The sequence below is a fragment of the Rhinolophus ferrumequinum genome, chromosome 15, assembly GCF_004115265.2.
Source record: "Rhinolophus ferrumequinum isolate MPI-CBG mRhiFer1 chromosome 15, mRhiFer1_v1.p, whole genome shotgun sequence".
In the NCBI taxonomy this organism is placed as follows: Eukaryota; Metazoa; Chordata; class Mammalia; order Chiroptera; family Rhinolophidae; genus Rhinolophus; species Rhinolophus ferrumequinum.
This window is the reverse complement of record NC_046298.1, coordinates 17,310,317-17,334,132: the sequence shown is the minus strand read 5'-3', so window position 1 is coordinate 17,334,132 and position 23,816 is coordinate 17,310,317. Positions and strand designations below refer to the sequence as shown.

Below are 23,816 nucleotides of genomic sequence, written 5' to 3'. Positions count from 1 at the left end.
TGGCTAGATCGGAATGGGCCCTAGCCTGTGACTGTGGACCCAGGCCCGCCCACTGCTCTGAAGAAAGCCAAGGGCCTCAGGTTCCTGGCACGGCTGCAGGGCCATGGCCTGGTGGCTGGGACACATGAACACTCTGTTCTAAGAGATTCTGTTCACTACACCACCTTCTTTGACCTGGAGCTTTGACCTGGGCCCAAGCCCTGGGGCAGGGCAGTGACCAGGCCTTGTCTCTCCTCCACAGAGTCTCAGAACCTGCCAAAGCAGCCCCCCCTGATGCTTGCCCTGGGCCAGGCATCTGAATGTCTACGGCTAATGGCCCGAGCGGGCCTGGGATCTTGCTCCTTTGCCAGAGTCGACGACTACTTGCACTAGCTGAGCACGCTGGCTGGCCCCGCCTGGCCCTCCCTCAGCCCTAGGGCTCGAGCAGCCTGGCCCTGCATACGCACCTGGCACAGGGACCTGGAAGCCTTGGGCAGAGTCTACTCCTCCTGCCTGGCCGGCCTCCCTCTCTCCCTCCCTCCCTCCTTTCCTTCCTTCCCTTCCTTCCTTTTCCCCACCCTCATTCTTTCTCTCCTCCCCCTTCACGTGCAGCGGCCTATGACACAGTATTGGCTGGTTACTCTCATGTAGCGCCTTTCACTTTGAACGGGGAGTTTTGTTTTGAGGAGGGGTTGGGGTTTTTTAATCTTTTTTTTTCCTCTGGACTGAGCCACCAGTATTTATCTCTGGAGAGTTTGTGCTGAGCTGGTTTCTAATTTAGTGATGAAGCCTATCCAAGTTGGTGATAGCTTATTATTTTCATAAGTAAAAAAAAAAAAAAATGAGATTATATATATAAATATATATATTAAAAAAAGGCACAGTATTTATCGTAGTGTTAGTGGTCCAGCACCTCTTGGGTGAGGCTGTCCAGACACTGTACATTTTTATTTGAGTCCAACTCATTAAAAAAGAATCATCTCTGTAACCTCAGCCAAGTGATTTTTTTATTTCAGGCTTCCCCTTTGTTGAGCCACAGGCCTATCTGCAGCCTAGGGAAGCCCAGTAGGCTTTGGGAGTGTGGGGGCACTTAGTGGGCACGTCAGGTCAAGCTGGTTTGCCGCATCCAAGAGGTGTGGGTCCCTAGGCCTATGAGAGCTGGACTGAGCAGAGAACTGCAGGGCCATGGCCAGAGGAGAGAGGAGCTGGCCCGGTGCTACACAGCAAAGCAAGGCAGTGGAGGGTCCTTGGTCAGCACGCTACCTACCATTCTGCCCTACCTCTCACTGCCTTGCCCCTCTCTCTCCCCTTTTCAACGTCCTGCCTTCCTTTGTTGTTAAGATGGCCAAATAATTCATTTACTCTAAACAAATTGCCTGGAAACTACCTGCCTTTGATCCGAGAGCTACTGTATATCAGGCTGTGGGGAGAAAGTCTCCATTCCCAGGACAGAGGCCCTGAGCACAGGGCTGCCTTCTTCCTGCCTGGATCCTCACCGTCTCTGCACAGCTCAGATGGAATCGATGCTTTCTGTTGAGAAGCCAGGACCTGGTGGAGGCAGATTCATGGGCTGCTGGTCGCTGGAGTGGAGGGAACCGTTGACCCCCTAGGCCAGGCCTCACTGCAGCTGTGCCAGGCAGCTCTCTGCAACTTGGCTCTAGCCACTCTTAGGAAAGACTGTTTTGAATATTTGCTGACCGGAGGAAGGACCTCATGGGCTTTATAAATGTCCCACCAACCCTGTCAGATGGATCCCCACAAAAACAGTCCCAGTGCTGCCATCAGGAAATCAGGAGAGGAGGAACCGCGATGGCTGCCAGGACTTGGTTGGGCCATCTGTGGAGAGGACTGAGTGCTCAGGAGGAGGGAAGGGGGGAGTACCCAGAGGGGCACCAGGATGGGCTGAGGTTCTCCAACTGCTTCACAGTGAGAGGGAGCACACAAGCAGGCAGCTCCTGCAAAGGGCAAGCAAGGTCAGAAGTGGAACTTCTAGTCCCTGCCTGGATCTGTCCCGGGGAAACTCCTGCTCTCTGTCAGTGGACACAGGAATGGTTGGGATGGCCTGAGATGTTACTCAGTGCCCACCAGGCCTTGCTGGGCACACAACTGGACAAGAGAAATTATTGAATTGGATCAACTGCTGGTGATGGAGTCCGGGCCCTGGCCCTGTGCTCTTTTTAGAGTTCGGCCTTCAGACATGATCCTATAGGCTGCTGCTTTTTCTTGGTCCCCACCAGGGCCCCAACTGGCAGGTCACAGACCACGGCTCGTCGGGGGAGATGTTGTCCTGTAAAGGAAACTCATCCTGTGCAAGGCTGGAGATGCCTAGCTCCCAAACCCAGAGGTTGGAAACATCAGGCTGTTAAATGGTCAGGAGCCAACAAGATTGAGAATTAAAACCAGAGGCTTTGGCAGCTGGAATGGGGTTCAGAGAACATCCACTCCAGCAATCCTCTCCTTTTACAGATAAGGAAACAGGCCCAGGAGGTTAAGTGACTTGGCTAAAGTCACACAGCAGATTAATGGCAAAGCTGGGACTAACTTCATCCCTGTGGGTTGTTTTGTCCTAAAACTGAATGGTGGGTGAGGGGTGAGGCTCAACAGTGTTAGGGAGGCCGCTAGCAGTGTCTGAGCAGCTGGTACTTTCAGGGGTGTGTCAGGGATGGGGATGGGTGCCTGGGTTTGGGTTGTGGAGCATCTGAGAGGGCCCAGGAGGGCTCAGGACAGCTGTGTACTGCTTGGGGTTGGGTGTCCGCCTGGCTCACACTCAGTACCCATGGCCATCTCCCCATTTTCTGTGCCTTATCTCACTGTTTCAGCTGAGTCCAAGTTGTTTACTCTGTTCCTCTTCAGAGGGGCTCTCTGTCCCAGTTGGACAGCTGACCTTCTGGACATAAATAAGCCTTTGCCCCACAAGCCATGAAGAGGACCAAAACCAAGCTGCTTGAGCCCACTGTCTTGCTGATAGTCCAGGCAGGCCTGCCAGCCAGAGGAGCCCCTTATGCACACCCAGTCCTACCAGCCTGCTTCTGGAAGCTGAGAATGGGGAAGGCACCTGGGAGGAGCGCTGGTGAAGAGCTGGACTTGACTCAAGGGGTCAGGAGGAAGACCTAGCCCTGTGGGGTTGTCCAGCCCTAGGAGAGCAGCCTCCTGACTCTTTTCCCTTGTGCCACCAAATGATGGCTCCTTCCAGAGTGGATGGAAATTGGCAGACCACAAAAAGAAAGCCAGAACCCTAATCTTCACCCACATGGGTCTGTTGCTGGGTGCAGGCCGTCAGAACGGGGACACCAAGAGATGGAAAAGTGGAGACTGTCCAGCCGGCCACCCAGCACCTTCCTACCCCGTAAGCAAGCACAATGATGAGGCAGAGAACTGTCAGAGCTGCAAGTTCTATGGTTGCTCACAACTCAGGTATGCACTCTGCGTGGCAGCTGGGCGGCAGAGCCCGACTTGACCACCAGTCCTGTGCACCCGGACCTGTGGCCAGAGTATGGACTCTGGCTGCCTGCGGTGCCGCCTCTTTGCATAGGGATTTCCTCCATCAGTGACTACAGCTGACACAGACTTCCTCCAAATTGTGCACACTGGCTCTGCCTTTGTCCTCGCAAGTTGATACTTGGCATTAGCATGAAACTTGTGGGTGTGGGAGGGTTTAGAGAGAATTCTAACACAAAACATCCTATTAAATTGTACTTGAGAAATGAAAAAACTCCTGTTGTATTTTGACAGAATTATTTTTATTAAAATACACATCCATGAGCAGTTCCGAGTGTCTTGTCTGTTTTGCATCTTACCGGGGCTGGCATACCGGGCGGGTTTGGCCGTTTCTCAGCCCACCTCTCCAGTGCCTAGGCCCCGGTGCCTCCTCAGTGCCCCTCAAGACTTTGGGTCAAGATCTCAAAGAAGATAGGTACCTGAGCTTCCATCCTCTCCCCCAAAATAGCTTTCATCTATGACAAAGTAGCAAATTCAGCTTCAAAAAGATAGGCCACAGGACCTCCTCCCCTCAAAATAAGATTTTAATATATTTCAAATACATTCACCACAAACACTGGACAGTAAAAAAGAGCTCTTCTGAGGGGTATTGAGGTTAGCTTCCTGTCAGTCTGAGAAAAAGCTTGTGCTGAAAATCCTAGTTCTGCTATTTATTAACTGGGTTACCCTGGAAAATTAACCTTTCTCAGCTTGTTTCGCCATCCTTAAAATGTGGTCAATCCTATCGTGGTGTTAGAAGATTCTAGCATGCATAGGGTAGTGCTTGGCACATAGGGATGCAGTACATGTGACTGCCCTGCCTCCTTGAGGATGCTCTTTGATGTGACTGGCCTTCTCCTGCCTCCTTCTGCCTCCCCTGTTCCCAAGGGACCAGGGTTTTATGCAGAGGAGGGATACAGTAGCTTATGCTGGTGTCTACCTGAAGATGGGACTGGAAACAGATAGGAGGCAAACCAGCTAGGAGGCCACTGCAGTAGGCCAGATACACGAGGGCAGGATTTGAGAAATATTTAGGAGATAAATGAGCACAACAGGATGAGTAACTGGATGTGAGAGAAATGAAAGAAACAAGACAAGGCAAATGTAGGCTTTTGGTTGCGGTAAGGGGATGGGTAATGGTGCCACAAGATAGCATAGGGAACAAAAAGGAACAGGTGGTGGCTACAATTCACTGAAGTGGGAGGTTTGCTGGAGAGCATGTGGAACTGTACCTCAGAGAGACACGGTTCCTGGAACTGGAAAGGGTTCTGTGGTCCAGTTTTTAAAAAAGGAAAACTTAACATGCTCACAGTGAACATTACCAGCTAATTAAATCCTGTTAAGATGTGCAGCTTCACCCAGTACTTTCCAAACTTACATTACGATAGAATGCTTCACTCGGGCATTTTATAGGACTATTATTCTGCCGAATTCTCTTAGGGAAAAGCTAGTGTAGAGAGAAGAGTGAAGTATTAGATAAGCACAAATATCCAGGTTCCATAAGTAAAGCTAAAGTAGATTAATTTCCCTCTAGATTAGTGGTTCAACTGGGACCAACTTTTGCCCCCAAGAGGACATTTGGCAATGTCTGGAAATATTTTTGGTAGTCAAAGCTGGCGTTCGGGTGCTACTGGCATCAAACGGATAGAGACTAGGGATGCTGCTAAACATCCTACAACGCAGACAGCCTGCCATAACAAAGAATTCTCGGGCCCAAAAGGTCAACAGTGCTGAGAAACCCTGCTCTAGGGTGAAACAGAACAAGGACTAAGACAGAAACATCAGACATAAGCACACTTTGATTCTGCCTTTGTGCCTGGCCATTCACAATCCAGGGGAAGGGAATGAGGGGATAAAACCCCATCAGAAGAGGGGTTAGAGGTGACAATTCTCAATCATTCTTGAAGCCTTCCATGCTGACAAAGGTAGCGACAGTGGCGGGAAATCCTGTCTCCTGGCAAAGCAGAGAGAGTCCTGCTTGTCAGGAGGTCTCAGTGGAAACAACTGCTTCAGCTCAAATGGCATGTTCTGTCATTACAGGCTGCTCTGGAAAGATGGCTGGGACACCCTCCTAAAGCCAGCTGAGCAGGGGTCCAGACTCACCAGGAGACTCAGCAAAGCAGGGTGGGGTCTCCCCATGCAGAAATAACCCCTAATCCCACATTTCCAACATAGAGTGTTTTACACTAAGGTTTACAGGTTTCACTACCCTACGGGGACAGTCTGACCAAATGCGTAGTCCTTGTTACAAAACGATATGGGGCGGGGGGTAGGCTCCAGTAAAGAGATCAGGGTGACGGAGGTCACAGTTCTGAAGAGCACTGACATCTAAGGAAACAACTAAAGAACATCGAGAGGGAGAGGAGCCCAGACTAGTCTGAGAGAACAGAAAAGCGACAGTCATTAGGATTCAGAAAGCCGTGAAGTCTGGCGAGTTCGAGAGAACTGGTATACCTCCCTTCATTCCAGGACAACCAAGAACCACCACAGTTCCCAGAACCTCCTTGCTCTTGACGCCTGGCAGCGAACTAGAAGGAAACCTAGGATGGAAGACCATTCACTTGGTCGCCTCCACCGCCGGAAATGAATGACCAGGGCCTCCAGCATGGCTACTTAACCTCGCCCTCGCAACAACGAGCGAGCATGCGCACCTCTGGGTCACGGCCCCTCCCAGCGCGGGTCCTCCCCCGTCAGGGAGCATGCGCAGACCTCCTGCCGTCCCGCCCCTCCCTTTCCAGAGACCCCGGTTCCTTAGAAACCAGGCGGCGCGTTCCGGTGGCGGCGCGTTAGACTCCGGGGTTCTGCTAGCCACCCTCACGGGGGGCTGGAGGCCGCCAAGACCCGTCCGGACCTTATGGTTTCCGGTGCGGAGCAGGGCAGGCAATGCCAGCGTACCAGGTGAGAGGCGGCCCGCGGCGGCGGGTGAGGATGGAGGAGGGCATGGCGTGGCTGCGAGCGGGCGTCGGCCGGGCCTCCTTCACGGCCGGCTCCCGAGGTCGGAGGCGGGGATACACAGAACTTGGGCTGGAGGGGGCGGTTCTAACTGCCAGCACCAGCGCGGAGTTCGGGGGTCGCCCCAGAGTTCGCCCTCCCCACCTCAGAAATAGTACCTGCAAGTTGGGTCGTAAAATTGTAGAAATTTGGCTCCCAGAAGGACCTAACCCATCCCTTTACGGGACGCGGAAACCTAGGATCCCCTTCCCTGTGCAGAGCTGACCCCCTACCTGTGTGAGGACCAACGCTTTGTGGATAAGAATGTGAGGTACGAAAGCCTCAGACAAAGAGCTCGTGGAATAGCTGGTCCATCCTCTGTCAGAGTCATGAGATGGACTTTTAGGGGTAAATACGTAAGGAAAGAGTGTTCAGGTGGCAGGTGGGAGAAGGGACACCCCAGGAGTGCGGGTGGCTCTGCCAGCCCCCGAGTGCCCACTGGCCACGTCTCGAGGGCCCTGGCCTACCTTTGAAGCTCAGGAAGGAAGCAGATGGACCCGCGGAGACAAAGGTGTGGGTAAGGTGTTCCAATCGAGGAGATATTATCACATGAATGGTGAGGAAGGAAGGGTGGGTGGGGAGATCTGTGCTTGGGATGGACCTGCGCAGAGTTTACCTTCCAAACTACTGCAGATCTGAAGAACTGGATAGGAATAGAAAAGTTTAAAGCTGCGTTGGATGGACACTAAGTAAGATTGTAAACCATCTTATTTATGTTCATTGTCCCCACAGTGTCACGCTGAGGGTGAGACAAATGAAGAAAGCGAGTGCCCTTTGAGTGTCCAGAGCCAGGGCCAGGCACCGCCCAGAGGACCTTTGTAAGCAATGGCACAAAGGTCTCAGAAGGAAGAGCTCTTAGTATATGACCTTTCAGTTGACGGGAACAACTGTTAAAATTAAAAAAGACTCTTAACATGTTACTGTGATATGAAGAAATATGGAAGATGGTTGTCTTTTTAAGAGTCGGGGGGAAGCTAGATTCATTCTTGATAAGGAAACTCATTTCCTTGTGTAAAAGCAAGAGTTTTAAGGCCATCCATTTTACAGAAAATATGAAAAATTACTGCCTTTGGACTAGGAGTGTAGAGAGTCTGAGCCAAGAGTTGAAAAATTTCAGCAGATGGTTCTGTTGGTGGACTCCCCGTTTTACAGATAAAGATTCTGTTTTGAAAGGCTTTCTTTTACCATCTGATTGTCCTACTTTTCCTGTAGAATGATTGGTCTGGGTCTGATCAGTTATTTTTATTTGCTAGGAAAATCCAGATACAAGGTTTATAATATCAGAACCCACTAGTAGTAGTATTAGCAATGAGGAGAAAAGCCCTTCCCCCAAAAAAAAAGATTTAAAGATATGAAATGTGGGAAAAAGAAGTCCAATTTTTAAAAGATGGTCGCTGATTCTAATCATCAAAGTCAATTTATTGCTAGCTTGATAAAACTAATTTTCAATATATATTCAACTTTGCAGCAATTTTTTTTTTCTTTCCCAGAGTGATAAGAGAAGATACATTAAAAGTATGATAATGTTAATAGGTCATATTAGTTTAAGGAAGAACACTTTAGGTTCGCAAATCAATGCCAGACTACAGGTATGGATATTGTGGCTGGGAACTTTTTTAATTAAACATAGTTAATATGTAATATTATATTGTTTCAGGTATATAACATTCAACATTACATAGCTCTGCATTTCATTGACTTTCTTGCATCTGTGGAACTATTTTGTATAAAAAACCTCAAGAGATATTATGGGGGTATTATCAGAAGGGTATGTACTCTGTGGGGGAAATTGGCACCGTTAACCAAATCCTCATCAGAAAAGTTTATGAAAATCCTTGTATTCTTGTAGAAAACACTCATTACTTAGCATTAGCTCAGATAGAAGACAAGTAGGGGCCAAAATCAAGGTAAGACGGACGGGCGCAGTTACCATCTATGGAGCTGGATGGGGTACGGGAGAGTGGCTTTGAATGTTAAGTGTAAATACTTCCTTGAATGAGCAGTTGTAGAAGATGCTGCCTATATGGTGGTGAGTGTGCCCGCTGGATTGTGTGCATTTTTGAGCTCCTATAATCAGAAAGACACTTGTTTTCAGAAGAGAAAGATGACTTGCAGACTCTCAAAGTGTTTCTTCCTTGCTGTGGCAATGAAACCTTTGACAAATAATTAACAGCCGCTCCATTTTCTGGGGCAGCTGAGGGCAGTTATCAAATCTGGCCTGTAGTAAAGTGCTCAATAGTATTTAATAGGCCAACTTACCAGATAAACCAGTAGTGCTAACAGGATTTACTTTCACTGAACTGATTGTCTAGTTATACAGTCAGAGGAGAAATGAATGGGAATGCAGTGCCATCTGATTAAGAAGTTGTAATACACATGCTGGTGTTCAGAAAATAGAAGAATCAGAGAGACCACACTGACTCAGAAGTGGAAGAGCCTTTTGATGTCTAACAAGTCACTTATGCATATTTATGTTAGAAGGTCCAAATCTAGAATAAATACAACCATTGGAACTGGACAGCACCTAGGAAGAAATGGGAGATTTAACTGTTTTTGAGAATTTGTATACAGTATATAGTAATGAGACACTTTTTTTTGGGGGGGGGAATATTGGGGAACTGTTTCTCCAGGGCCCATCAGCTCCAGTCGTCATTCTTCAATCTAGTTGTGGAGGGCACAGCTCAGCTCCAAGTCCAGTCGCAGTTTTCACTCTTTAGTTGCCAGGGGCGCAGCCCACCATCCCAGGCGGGAATTGAACTGGCAACCTTGTTAAGAGCTCCCGCTCTAACCAACTGAGCCATCCGGCCCGCCCCTAATGGGAAACTTTTTACATACAAAAGTAGCAGCTTTGTATTGGAAAACTTTAAGAGAGTGTAAAAGTCCAAATTACTTGAAAATTTAGGTATCGGGTGTTTTAAAAGTGGGAAATGAAAGGTACTAGAAATTGGCTTGGACTCATGAAAGTCAGAGTAAGTGTGGTGTGTGTCTTACATGCCGTTGTGTTGGCTCTGACTCCTGGCAACCCTGTGAGTGAGTGATGCCCACCATGTCCAGTCAACAGCCCTGCTCCACTCCTGTAGACTCATGCTTTTATGGAGTTAGTCCATCTCATATTTGGCCTTCCTCTTTCCTATTGCCTTCTATTTTTCCCAGCATTATTGTCTTTCCAGAGAACGCTGCCTTCTCATAATGTGCCTAAAGTAGGACAGGTTTAAGTTATATACTTAAATACTTGGTTAAATACAAGTTCCTGCTCTCTTTAGAAGGGGAGTGGCCAAGTAGTGCTTTTTTCCTAGGTACTGTCTTCTCAAGGTGACCGGTACAAAATGCCACACTCTTTGGGACCCAGAATAGCCAGGAATTCCAGAGGGGATAGCTCACTCTCCTCACCTCTCCAAGCCATTCCCAAAAGCTTATTCTGTAAGGGTTTCCATCCGCCCTCTATCATGAAGGCTTAGGAATGAAGGCTGTGAGGAATGGGACCTGAGTACTGAGCACAGACTTCCTCTCCGGCCTGGGATAACCGTGCTGCTCAGAAACTGTCAACTCTCAATTTCTCATGAGACTAGATAACCCGAAATAGAATCAGAAACACTCCTACTTGGCATTGAGATTTACCATATCACTTTACAACCTCAAAGTCTTTATTATTTACTTTCACAATTATTTTGTGCTTAGGATGTTAGGCAAATCGTATAACTTCAGGACCATAATCTTTTAACCTCTATATTTTTAACAAAAACAAATTGAAACTGATGTAAGTGTCTATCACCAGAGAAATGAAAACCTAGTTCATGTAGTCGGTGGAATATCATGTAACCCTTAAGAACTGTGATACCATGAAAAATTCTTCTGTCTAAACAGTAAATGAAAGAAATCAGGATACAAAGTCGTGAATACGTTGTTTGATCACAAGTACATTGAACAAATATAAAAACTTAGCAAAATAAAAGAACATAACAGGGGCGGCCGATGGCTCAGTTGGTTAGAGCGTACGCTCTGAGCAACAGGGTTGCTGGTTCGATTCCCACATGGGCCAGTGAGCTGCGCCCTCCGCAACTAGAGTGAAGACAACAAACTGCCGCTGAGCTTGTGGGCTGCCGGATGGCTCAGTTGGTTAGAGCGCGTGCTCTCAACAAGGTTGCTGGTTTGACTCCCGCAAGGGATGGGTGTACTGCGCCCCCCCCCCCACACACAACTAGATTGAAAACGGTGACTGGACTTGGAGCTGAGCTGCGCCCTCCACAACTGAGATTGAAGGACAACAACTTGACTTGGAGCTGATGGGTCCTGGGAAAAACACACTGTTCCCCAATAAAGTCCTGTTCCCCTTCCCCAATAAAATCTTTAACAAAATAAATAAATAAATAACAGTAATTTTCTATAGTAAATATATTTATTTTTAAAATGGGATGGTAACTCGGTTTATTGTGGTGATCATTTTGCAATATATACAAATATTGGAGCAGTATGTTATACACCTGAAACTAATATGTATCAGTTTTTACCTCAATAAAAAAATCACAGTAAATTTTTTACAAAGTATATTTTCCACCTTCCAAAAACAAACAAACAAACAACATCCCTCCTAAAAGTTTCTTCTTTCTTTTACACATGTAAAGGATGATATTGAACTTATTTTCTCTCTGCGGGGCACCCCGTCTCACTTTATGACTGCATTAAAAGTGGTGGTGGGGCGAACAGTGGCAGGAGCTGGGCAGCAGTGACATTTCCTGTCTCAGGTGTCAGTGAACCAAACAGTGATGCAGTTACCTAGATATGGACTTACATGCGTACCATTGCAAGGTGATTGCACAGACCTTGTGCTGCTTTCTAAGACTCATATTTCTTTGGTGCTTGTTGGTGGATAGTTTTGACCCATAGGGTCTTTGGGGTGCTTATTGATGGGTGGTTCTGTAGCACAGTGTCCCAAAGCACATTATAGGTTTCTGCAGCCCCGACGGTGGTTCCCACTAGGAAATGATTATCATCTGGAGGAGACTCCAGGGGTGGCTCTGGGTGTTTGTCATGCCAGGCATCTGATGGTCCAGGAGATGGGGAATGGGTACAGAGATCAGCTGGGCCTACTGTACTTTTCCTTTTTTTTTCCCCCTCCTGTTACTTTTCAGCCTTTTGAATTCATATTCCTGTGACAGGGTCTCAGGGGACACAGCTTGCATTTTGGAACAATGGGGGAAATGATTGAATGTATCGTATTTATCTGATGTTATTTTCAAAATTAAATCATTGTGCTTAAATAGCTGTTTTGGTTCCCCCAGCCCTGGGCTTGCTCCTGGTTATTCTTTTAAAATTACTGTCTTTGTTTCACCTTACTTCAATGTTTAATATACCTGACATACTAAGATTGTTGTCCAGAGAATATTTAAATGCCTTTAAATAATTTCCAAATCACTATAGGAATGTTACCAAAATACCTAGGAGTGTTGTTTCAGGGACCTGTTAACTCCATAAGCAAATAAAACCCATTCTTGGTCCTGAAAGAGCTAAGAGTCTCAATAGTGAGATAAAGCATTGTGCATCATTTAAATAATATTAGAAAATCCTAAAACACTAAAATAAATGCCTATTTTCAGGTGGGTGTATCCCATATATATCTTGTATTTTATAACCAGCTTCCTTCATTACACATTAACCAAAAAGGAAAAAAAAAAAAGAAAGTGGGGTGGTATGGCAAAGACTGTCCTAAGCTTAGACTTTTACGTCTAATAGCCAGAATGTTGTTAAATTACACTTGAGCCTGGTTGTGGCCAATTGGTAAGTAGTTTTCTGCATACAAGTAGGAGGTATTTGTGAAGCACTGGGCAGTTACTGAGAACTACTTAATCTTCCTGGTGACCAGAGGTCATATAACACAGAGTTAGAGAACGCTGGTCAGGGTTGCTGTGCTCTGGGGTGCCCTAAGAATGTCCTACACCTGAAATCGAGAAGGAAAGCAGACAGGTGACTCTAGAGTGCCTCTTGCTGCATTAGAAATAGCAGTTTTCACAGGAACAGAGAATACTTGTGACCATATAGGAGGTGGAAAGCACTAAGAAAACAAGTAAATTAGGTTTGCACATTGAAAAATATTTATCATGATAATTAAAAACTCATCCTCTTGGGAGCACAGATAAAACCAAAGTATGTAATATACCTCTGTCTAGGATTGGCTATTTCACATACATCGTGGCCAAATGTGCCAGTGATTTAAATGCAAAGGCAAGGAAAGATCTCGGAACACTCATCATGTTCCTGGGTCCAAGCAGTCCTTTGTATTCAGCTATGAGTGTATCAAGAGATGGAAACTAACCTTCAGGGACCTGGCCTGTCTGAAAACTGCTATGTCCCCCAACTCCTTGCATAACGCCTAATTCTGTGGTGTTTAAAAATACTGGAGAATGAGTGAAGGAAGTACTCTGGTCACTGGGTATTGTGCCATTAAAAGCGGTGGGGGTACACAGGATGAGATTCATGTTTGTGAGGGAAGATGAATTCAGGTTGGGAGAAGCTAGCTGGGAGGTCACCTGGGTGGGGCTATCCAGTAGACACTTAGAAGTATAGAACCAGAGCCCTAGCAAGTTGCCAAGGCTGGAAATAGTAAGTTATGGATGTTTGCAGGGAGGTCGTAGTGGAGTTGAAGGATAAAATTACTCTGGGAGAGAGTAGGGCTGAGGGTGGCATTTTCAGGTCGCTGTCAATCTGGAGGTCATTGTTAAAGCAATCTTAGGAAAAAATAATCTTCCGGTTATTGTCATATTTTTAAAAACAGTAAAGAATTAATATAGCTGGTAGATGAGTACGTACTTTTTCCCTCTGTAATCATCAGCTGAAGTTAACTTTTAGACCTAGTAGACACAGTGTGGAGGGGAACAGGAGGATGGGAGCTGGCGTCTTTAGCCAGGGCTAGTATGCTCTCCTTCTGTGGTGGCTGCCTAACAATTTGCCCGCTGTGTCAACTTGTGGATTCGGGAGAATAGCATTTCTTTCCTTTGTCCTGTTTGTGTTTCTGCTGTCAATGAGAAGGCAAACTGTCTATAACCATGGCATTGAGTCAGGGTAGGCACTTAAACAAGTCATAGGAAAACTAAACCTCCATACAGCCTCGGGATCTTTGAAACCCAGAGACCAAAACATTTATTGTTAATAATTTGTAAAGCTCAACACCTGTTTCTTCACTTTGGCTTTTATTTTTCAATGGGAACATAAGTGCAGGTAAAGGAACACTTTCACGACTATCCGAAAGCAGTCCTGCTAAAAGCATTAATGTTATTGTTTCAGACCCTTAAGTTGGTTAGTGGGTCGCTGTAATCGTACTACGATAGGTAGTCGCTCTGCTATGAACATGCAGTTCAAAACTCAAGCTGCATGCCTTGTCCCAGCTCCTGCTCAGGCTCTGTTGATGCGGAGTGGCTGTCTTTCCTCTTTGGGTCCAGCTCTGCTATCCAGGCCTTGACACCTATCTTAATTCTGCCACCCTAGCTTAATTCTAGATGTTGGAGGGCCAAAGGGAGGGCTGGAGGACAATTAGACACGCCTTCCTAATTAATTCTTGGTACATGATTGATGGCGAAGGATACGTGGAAGGGATTCCTGCTTATTTCACCCACTGGTTTTGCAAAATAAAGATTAAACTTAAAATTGACCTTCACATTTCTATTTTCTCTTCTTTCATGCTTAAGAAGTATGCTCTCACGTTACGGATGCCTTTGCAGCCAGATGTGAAGTCATGACCAGCCCCCCGTCCCCCGGGGGATGTTCCACAGTATGAGTGCTGGAGCAGCATTCAGAGTAGCTTATGTTCTTAAGATTTGGAAATATCGTTTATTTAAAATCAGAAAGGCAAAGAAGCACTTAGGCAGGAAAAGGTGTTGCCTTGTAGTCAGCGCAGCATCCGCGCGGGCTGTGACCTGACTTCTCGAGTCATTCATTCTCAGACTTACTCACGTGTATGGTCATTCCTCAGTTATTACTCAGTATGTACCAGGTGTCAGGCACACGTGCTCTGTCCTGGTGACAGCAGCTGTGGGATAGGCAAGGTCCTGCCCTCATGACAGACGCTAAATAGGTGGTCCCAGTGAAGTAGGATGGACGCTGTGAAGGCCAAAGCCCAGGCTGCTTGGGACCTGTGAGCAGAAGCACTTACCCCCAGCCTAGGCTCAGCCTTTCTGAGGAAGTGCTGTTAAGTGGAGACCTAGCAGATCTCCCCAGCATTTAACCTCAGGAAGTGAGAAGAAGAGATTGTTCCAGGCAGAATAAACGGCTTGGACCAAAATCTCAGAAAAGGACTGAAGGAATTAGATTTGGTAGCTGCTAGATGTCGAGTGTAGTGTAGGGGGGAGGTGGTGAGGTGGAAAGGTGAGAAAGGGTCAACTGGGGAGATGCTTCGTGAACCCCATCAGGGAATTTGGGATTCATCCTAGGGACACTTAATGGCTGGGGAAGGAAATGGTTAGGACTAGGCGAACCGTGGGTGTCTGTCGGGGAAACCAGAGCAGTGGATGAATTCAAGGGGCATTACGATGTCCAGGTGTTGGGATGTGGTAACAGACTGCCTGTGGCAGCAGGAAGATTTCACTGCAGCCAGAATGGTTCCTTATGAACTGGTTCAGTTTGAATCACGATCACTTGCCTTCCCTTCACAATTGTCTGTTGGCATTTGACTTAACATAGCCCCTGAGCGCTGCTGGATCGTGTGGGCCTGCAAGGCTTGACGTGCAGTATGTTTCTGTCAAGAGGGAGGAAACTTGACTCCAAGGGGACTGAAGTCACTGATAAGCGTGAGTCATGTCATGTGGAGGAGGAGTGGTAGTTGGAGAGACACTTCTGAGTGAGGGCACCCTCGTGGCAGGTCAAGGTGTAGTTTAAGACTGAGAGCAGCAGCTCATTTTCCTGATCCCAAGTGGCAGGTAGAGTTATTCTGTTAGCATAGATGCTTGTTGTCTTTCCTGGAACCATTAAACCAGATTGTGCCCCAAACTACTTAGATTAGTGACATAAGTAAGCTCTCTCAAATTTGTGAACATGGCCTAAGGCCCTACTGAATTATATACAGTTTTGATGAGTTCAGCATATGTCTTTGTTTATTGGTTTAACTAACTATGCAGGAACCAGGTCTGAAATCTTTCACTTTTCAGCAAATATTTATCAAGCACCCACTGTTAATAGGCATTGTTCTAGGCACTCTAGGTTACAGCAATGAACACAATAGATTAAAAAAATTCCTTTGTCTTCAAAACATACATTCTAACAGGGGTGGTGGGGGAGACAAACAATGGGAAAGTAAACCTGTTTCTGATAAGACAACACTTGAGACTTGAAGGAGGTGAAGGAGTGAATAAGCCAAGTGGATGGATATCTGTACAGTAGGGGGAACTGCAAGTGCAAAGGCCCTGAGACAGGAACATACCTGGTATGTTTGAGATACATACAGTCGTAAACCACAGTGACTGGAGCAGAGGGAGTGAGGGGAAAAGAAAGAGGATATAAGGTCAGCAAGAGGAAGGGGGTGCCGACTGACCGTGTAGGACCACGTAGGTCAGTGGAAGAACCTTGGCTTTTATTCCGAGAGAGGTGGGAAGCCTGTGCACAGTTTGGGTAGAAGAGTGGCGTGATCTGACTTACATTTGAACTGAGTCGCTCTCAGTGCTCCGTTGAGAATAGATTGGGGGTGCAGCATGGGAGGGGCAGGGTAAAATCTGGGAGACCAATTGGGCCATTGCAATAATGTAGGAGAGAGGTGATGGTAGCTTTAAGTGAGGAGGTGGCACTAGGAAGTGCTTGGATTCAGGATGTATTTTGAAGGTAGAGAGCTAGCAAGACCTGTTTATGGATCAGATGAGAATGAAGTATGAGAGAAAAAGAAGAATCAAGGATTACTCCAAGGTTTGGATTTGAGCAGTTGGAAAACTTGTGTTACCAGTTTCTGAGATGAAGCCGTTGTGGGAAGGGTAAGTTTGGTGCGGAGAAACATCAGGAGTTTAGTTCTGAACATTTTAGAACTGGATGGCTGGCGATGAGCTCTCTCACATAACTGGCCACTGACTCATTGTCAGTCATCTGGAGCACTGGAGGTGCCTCAGTCATGTGTCTCTTGGTCCAGTAAGGTGGCCTGGGTTCGTTCACAGGGTGATGGTCCCAAGAATAACAAGCGAGCAAGCCTTAATGACAAGTACTTTTCAAACCTCCTGTGTCATGTTGCTAATATCCCACTGTCTAGAGCAAGTGCCATGGCTAAGACCAGGGTCATTGTGGGAGGTGATTGACTACCAAAGGCATGAAAACAAGGAAAGGAATTATGATGGCCATTTTGCAAACAACCTACCACAACCTAGGAAATGTAGGGGAAACATGAAGAAACATCACAGGTAGTTCCACAGTGTAGAATTAAGACCAATAGGAGGGAAGTTAAATGAGCATGGATTTCAAGTCAATGTAAAGTAAAACTTTCTGACTAAACTGGCCCCGGGAGCAGAAACTAGCCATGAATAAGTGAGGGAGCGTCTTGTCGGAGACTCTGTGTGACTCTTGTCTTTCTGAGCAACTTGGACCTGAACGTCATCTCCTCCATCTCCTCCTGCTTGCACACACCTGTGACCCAGGTAGCTAAGGGTGCTCTTCCCTGTTGCTCCACATGCCATACCATGTAACAGATTGTTTACCGGCCAGTCTTGCCGATGGAGTGGAATTCCTTGACAGCATGGATAACATCTGATTCACCAGCTCAGTGCCAATATCTGCAGCATTGTATCCCCAACATTATAAAGGGACTGTTGGTAGGAAAGGATTCATAGGCACCTTCTGCCCGGGGTCAGACCCCTGCCCGGGGTCAGACCCCTGCTTGAGCTGTCCAGTGAAGGAATGACCTCTCTGAGGTTATACACTAACACCAGAATTCCAGAAATGCGACTCCACACACACACACACGGAGGGAAGGTGTTCTTTTTATCACAATCCTGGCTACCTTCATGACTATACTCTGTCACTTGGCGCCTTATAACCCATGAGATGGGCAGGGGTCAGCAAACCTTTTCTTTACGGGACCAGATGGTAAATACTTTAGGCTTTCTGGGCTACGGGGTCTCTGTTACACTGCTGTCATAGCACGAAAGCAGCCATAGGTAACGGAATGGGTGACGTGTGCTGGTAAAACTTGACCTACAAAAACGGGTGTCACCTTGGCTTTGGCTTACCTCTGTGGTGGGAAGTTGGTCTCTGTGATTTTGCAGAAGTTGTAGCTCCATGGACTAGACATGCAGAAGGTGAGATGATATTCATCCAGTCTGGGAAGAGCAGAATCCACCAATCCCAGCTTCCCCTGTCATCTCAACAGTCAAGCCTTTTGGGTTCCCCATTTCTCTTCATGACACTATAGCTTCCCAGTCACATTTACTGAGATATAATTTCCATGCTAGTAAAATTTACCCTTTTTAATGTACAGTTCTATGAGTTTTGACAAGTGCATGAAGTCATGTAACCACCGTAGTCAAGGTATAGAATAGTTCTTCACCCCCACCACCCACAAATCCCCTTCTGGCCCTTTGTAGTCGAATCATGCCCCCATTCCCAAACCTTGGCATCCACTGATCTCTTTTCTGTCCGTATAGTTTGCCTTTTTAATTATGTCCTGTAAATGGAATCACACAGTGTGGAGCCTTTTAAGTCTGGCGTCTTTCAGTTAGCATAATGCATTTGAGCGTCCATGTCATTATGTGCATTGATAGGTCTTTTTATTGCTGAGTAGTATTCCATTGCCGTTGATACACTACTGTTTATCCATTCACCAGTTGAAGGACATTTGTGTTGGTTCCAAGTTTTCACAATTATGAATAAAGCCAACATTAGATATTAGAAAGTAGACATTTACATAGAGGTTTCTGTGTGAACATAAATTTTCATTTCTCTTGGTAAATACCTAGAAGTGGGACTGCTAGGTTATATGATAAGTGTATATTTAACTTTATAAGATAACAAACTGTTTTCCAAAGTGGCTGTACCGTTTTTCATTTTCACCAAAAATGAACAGTTGCTTTATATCCTTGCCAGTATTTGATCATCAGATTTTCTAAATTTCTGAATTTTTGACATTCTAATAGGTGTGTAGTTATAATAAATAGGTTTTAATTTGCATTTTTAATTCAACCTAATAACTAATTACTTGATATGATGAATTATAGTAATTGATTTTAGAATGTTGAACTAGCCTTACATTCCTGGGATTAAAACCTCTTGGTCATGTCCTTTGAACACATTGCTTTATTTAGTTTGCTAGTATTTTGTAGAGGATTTTGTGCCTATGTTCATGAGGGATGTTGGTCTATAGGTTCAGTGTCATTTTTGGTTCTTCCCTCTCCCCTCATAATCCCAAATCCTGTTGATAGCCGTCTGCTCTGTTTCGTTCCCTCCAACAGAGTCTCCTTATCTCTTACCGTGTTTCCCCAGAAATAAGACCAGGTCTTATATTAATTTTTGCTCCAAAAGACGCATTAGGGCTTATATTCAGGGGATGTCATCCTGAAAAATCATGCTAGGGCTTATTTTTCAGTTAGGTCTTATTTCCGGGGAAACATGGTACTTAATATCCTGACTGGTTCTCTGTTTAGTGTCTTCTAAACTCTATTCCACCTACATCGAATAAAAAAAAATTCAGTGGTTCTCATATTAAAGTCCAGGCAGGAAACAGCCAGCACATTGAAAGGGTAATTGAAAAACCTTTAATGAAGGGATTATTTACAGTGGTGTGAGCTGTAAAGGAAACCCAAGAGGAATGGTGCTGGTGGATCACCCAGGGAGTGGCTACAGCTGGTAATGTTACCACCCCAGGTGCAACGGGGGAAGGGAGGGGTGCTGTGATGGTGACCTTGGTCAAGGAACACATCCCCTGTCAGAACTACATCCTGGTCGGGAGACAGAGAATAAATACCTTGACTTTTCTTCCTGCTCTTTGATCTCTTCCTGGTGCTTCCCATGGACTGGATCCAAATGGTAGCCAGAGGGCCTGGAGCCCGGGTGATTTAGTCCTTAGAGACTGGCCTTCTGACTTCTGAGCAGACAGAGCCGGGAAGAGAGGGGATTGGTGGGGCAGAGCAAGAGTACAGAGTACACCCATCTGTCAAATTCCACGCCCCTTCGATTATCACTTGTTGCCACCAGCTCTGGCTCCTACTCCCTTTCTTCTGACTTCTTGCTCCCCAGATTAGAACTATGTCTTTTCATCTTTTTATCTCCCAAACTTCCCTATTAGGCCCCCAGTAAAGGATTGAGGTATGAGCATAACAATACTGGTTTGTGTGGTGGAGCTGAAGCCAGCTGTTGCCAAGCCAAACAGCAGAAGGAACTCCTCCGGCTTAAACTCATCATTAATTATGCGAGAAGAGTTGTTCCACACACACGAGGTCTGACAATTAAGTTCACAAACTGGTTGCAACGATGTTGCTAACCTTTTTTGATATCAGAGGGATTACTCATTATGAATTTGTGCCAACTGGACAAACAGTTAACCAAGTTTACTATTTGGAAGTGCTGAAAAGGCTGCATGAAAAAGTTAGAAGACCTGAACTTTTCGCCAACTATTCATGGCTCTTGCATCACAACAATGCACCAGCTCACACGGCACTGTCTGTGAGGGAGTTTGTAGCCAGTAAACAAATAACTGTATTGGAACACCCTCCCTAGTCACCTGATCTGGCCCTCAGTGACTTCTTTCTTTACCTGAAGATAAAGGAAATATGGAAAAGAAGACATTTTGATGACATTCAGGACATCAAGGGTAACATGATGACAGCTCTGATGGCCATGCCAGAAAAAGAGTTCCAAAATTGCTTTGAAGGGTGGACTAGGGGCCAGCCCGATGGCTCAGGTGGTTAGAGCTCCATGCTCCTAACTCCGAAGGCTGCCAGTTCGATTCCCACATGGGCCAGTGGGCTCTCGACCACAAGTTTGCCAGTTCAATTCCTCGAGTCCCGCAAGGGATGGTGGGCAGCGCCCCCTGCAACTAAGATTGAACACAGCACCTTGAGCTGAGCTGCCACTGAGCTCCCGGATGACTCAGTTGGTTGGAGCACGTCCTCTCAACCACAAGGCTGCCAGTTCGACTCCCGCAAGGGATGGTGGGCTGTGCCCCCTGCAACCACCAACGGCAACTGGACCTGGAGCTGAGCTGCGCCCTCCACAACTAAGATTGAAAGGACAACAACTTGATTTAGAAAAAAAAGTCCTGGAAGTACACACTGTTCCCCTTCCCCAATAAAATCTTAAGAAAAAAAAAAGGAGAAGGGTGGACTAGGCGCTGGTGTCAGTGCACTGCTTTCCAAGGGGAGTACTTTGAAGGTGACCGTAATGATATTCATCACTAAGGTACGCAGCACTTTTTCTAGGATGAGTTCGCGAACTTAATTGTCCGACCTTTGTACAAGGCTCTGTTTTTACAAAGATTCAGAAAACTAAGTTACCTGCCTAAGGTTTCACAGCTAGTTGTTGCAGGTCTGTCATACACAGCTGTCGAGGTAAGAATGCCCAGACCTATAGAGAATTTTTATAAAAATTTATTTGAGCCAAACAGGATACACCTGGAAGCAAGTTCTTAACACACTAGAAAAATGTTTTGGAGAATGGCAGTTTGCAGCTCTTTTATGTATTTGGAATTTGGGGTGGGGGGAGGTGAAGGTGGTTACTTTGAAAAAGAGGTGTTTTAAAGGTGTGTTAACCTAGATGCACAGATAAAATAGGGCGCTTGCTTAAGGTAAAGATAAATCTTTTGCAAAATAAGTTAATATGCCTGGGGCGTGACTACCCACCATAACCTGCCCAGTTAGGGTGTTATGATCAGATCACCCTGTGAAGTTACTTTCGGTAGAACCCCTTTTCATCCACACAGTCAGCTGTGGAACCCTAGAAAAGTTACCTAGCCTCACGGAGCTTCTGTTTTCTCATCTGTACCACAGGATTGTACAGACTTAAAGAGATGTACTGTATATTACACTAAACACTGCCTGGCCTATTGCACTCACTGTACATTAGCTCTGAACATTATCTTCATATTCCTCTACAGCTTTTGAAGAGGAGACATCTGAGTCAGTCATACATAATCTTTTTTTTAAAAGACCTATGTAGTGACTTACTGGGGCCCAGACCCTGTTATAAATACTTTACAAATTATTAACACTTTTAATTCTTAACTCCCCTGTGAGGTAGGTAGAATTATTGCCATTTTACAAATCAAGATAGACAGGCACAGAATGATTAAGAAACATACCTGACATGTCTGGCTGGTAAGGGGTGGATTTGAGCCCACGCCAGGCTGGCTGCAGATCCCATGCCTCTAACCTCTGCTGCCTTCCCCATAAGTGGTAGCCTCGTCAAAGGGTGTGTAGTCAGTCCTGTCAAGGCACTTTATTATTGACCAGCATGTGATTGGAAGACGTGTGAGCTGGGCCTGGGCTTATGGAGATCTTTGGAGGCATGTGAGAGGTGTGCACGAGAATATTAGGGCCATGCAGTAGGGAATGTTAGGGGTGAGAAATAGTAGTCAGTGAAATAAATGAGGAAAACCAGCTCTGCCTGCTTGAGCCGGAAGTACCTAGTCATCAAGCCTGCCTAGCTTCATGCCATCTGGCATCCTCAGAGGGCAGCTGATGCCCCCTTTATAGGTGCTGATGAAGCTGCTCTTTGAGTCAGTGTCAGTAAAACACAGGTTATTAAAATTTCTTCTAATCCATTTTGTTGTTTAAGCCACTAATGCAAACATACACCCAAATTCACTAGAGCATGAAGGAATGAGGTGCTAGAGAGGAGGAAGTGCTCCCTGGGCACGAATTTAGAGGATGTGGACATCCTTGTTTGTGGCTGTGTCTCATTCCCCTGGCCTTTATAGCTGTTGGTAATTAATGACCCGCAAAATGTAAGCAGAATCTTACTTATCTAGAGCATATACAAATATGCTCTAGCCAAAGCAACAGATTTGATGCTCTTCAGTTCTCAGCATATCCATGACCTGTAAGTAACCTAAAAGAACCTATAAATGCAGAAAGTGACCAAAATAGCTGAAGGGAGTCCAAGACATGAAAATTATAGAAGATACTATGTGACTGACCTGTTTCTTAATTAGAAAGGAAGCCTGTAAGCGCAGGAGCATTATCAGCAAAGAGGAAAGGGGTGGCTGAGAGGCCACAGACATTATTCACCACCAGAAAGAAAGAAAGATGGTTATGATAAAACCCAATGATAAAGTGCAGGAGGCAAGCAAGCTCCACAGCCCCAGAGAGCAGACACCGGAGAAGGCAGGAAGCTGACAGGGGTCTGGAGTTAGAGGCAGCCCAAGTCATGTTTATTTCACAAAAGCACAGGTGTCCTTCAGGTAGGATCTAGCTGTACAGGACACTGTAGAGGACTATACTGGCAAACCAACCCCTCACATAGACATGTACTTTGCACAGTACACTTGTATCTACAGTAGAAGCAAAAGAGATGCTGGATCTGAAAATGAAATTAAGAAAAAATTGTCCATTTGCAATAGCATCAAACAAAATAAAATACTTAGTCTATAATTTTAACAAAACAAGTGTATAACTTATACTCTGAAAGCTCCAACACATTGATGAAAGAAATTAAGACCTAAATAAATGGAAAGACATCCTATGTTCATGGATCAGAAAATTTAATATTGTTAAGATGACAGTGTTCCCCAAATTGATCTACAGATTCAAAGCAATCTCTATCAAAATCCCAGATTCTAAAATTCATAGGAGAATGCAAAGGGACCCAGAATAGCCAAAACGATATTGAAAACTAACAAAGTTGGAAGATTCACACCTACGATTTCAGAACTTACTGTGAAGCTAAAGTAATCAAGATAGGGTGGTACTGGCTTGAGAGTAAACATAGATCAATGGAATAAAATTGAGAGTCCATAAATAAACCTATATATTTATGGTTAACTGATTTTGAGCAAAGGGGCCGAGGTCATTCTGGGGGAAAGAATAGTTTCTTTAACAAATGATGCTGAAATAACTGAATAACCACATGCAAAAGAATAAAGTTGGACCCCTATACCTCCCAATTCTCTCTCCCATCACCTGCCACTAATTTACTGTTTCTATGGACTTGCCTATTCTGAACATTTTGTATAAATTGAATCACAATATATGGCCTTCTGTGCTGGCTTCTTTCACTTGGCATATTTTCAAGGTTCATCCATGTGGTAGCTTGTATTGGGTACTTCCATTACTTTTTGTGGCTGAATGATACTACATTGTATGGATATACCACATTTTGTTTATCCATTCCTCAGTTGATGGACATTTGGGCTGTTTCCACTTCTTGAATATTATGTATAATTCTCCTATGAACATTCATGTACAAGTTTTTCTGAGATT

The 23,816-nt window shown here is 45.6% G+C and overlaps 2 protein-coding genes across 5 annotated transcripts in view; both read left to right on the top strand.

Annotated features, from left to right (window-relative positions):
* The window catches only part of RANBP10 (RAN binding protein 10), a 56,637-nt gene extending 52,901 nt beyond the window's left edge, over positions 1 to 3,736 (top strand). For 2 of the 3 annotated variants that reach the window (XM_033127577.1, XM_033127576.1), the window contains exon 12: positions 242 to 455. In XM_033127577.1, the coding sequence (XP_032983468.1) occupies positions 242 to 372 (131 nt within the window). In that variant the 3' untranslated portion in view covers positions 373 to 455. Of the gene's footprint in view, positions 1 to 241 lie in introns of all 3 variants that reach the window. The other variant, XM_033127575.1, reaches the window with a different exon arrangement.
* A 2,410-nt stretch (positions 3,737 to 6,146) lies between these two features.
* The window catches only part of GFOD2 (glucose-fructose oxidoreductase domain containing 2), a 31,037-nt gene continuing 13,367 nt past the window's right edge, over positions 6,147 to 23,816 (top strand). The window contains exon 1 of one of the 2 annotated variants that reach the window (XM_033128871.1): positions 6,147 to 6,354. In XM_033128871.1, the coding sequence (XP_032984762.1) occupies positions 6,156 to 6,354 (199 nt within the window). In that variant the 5' untranslated portion in view covers positions 6,147 to 6,155. The remainder of the gene's footprint in view (positions 6,355 to 23,816) is intronic. The other variant, XM_033128870.1, reaches the window with a different exon arrangement.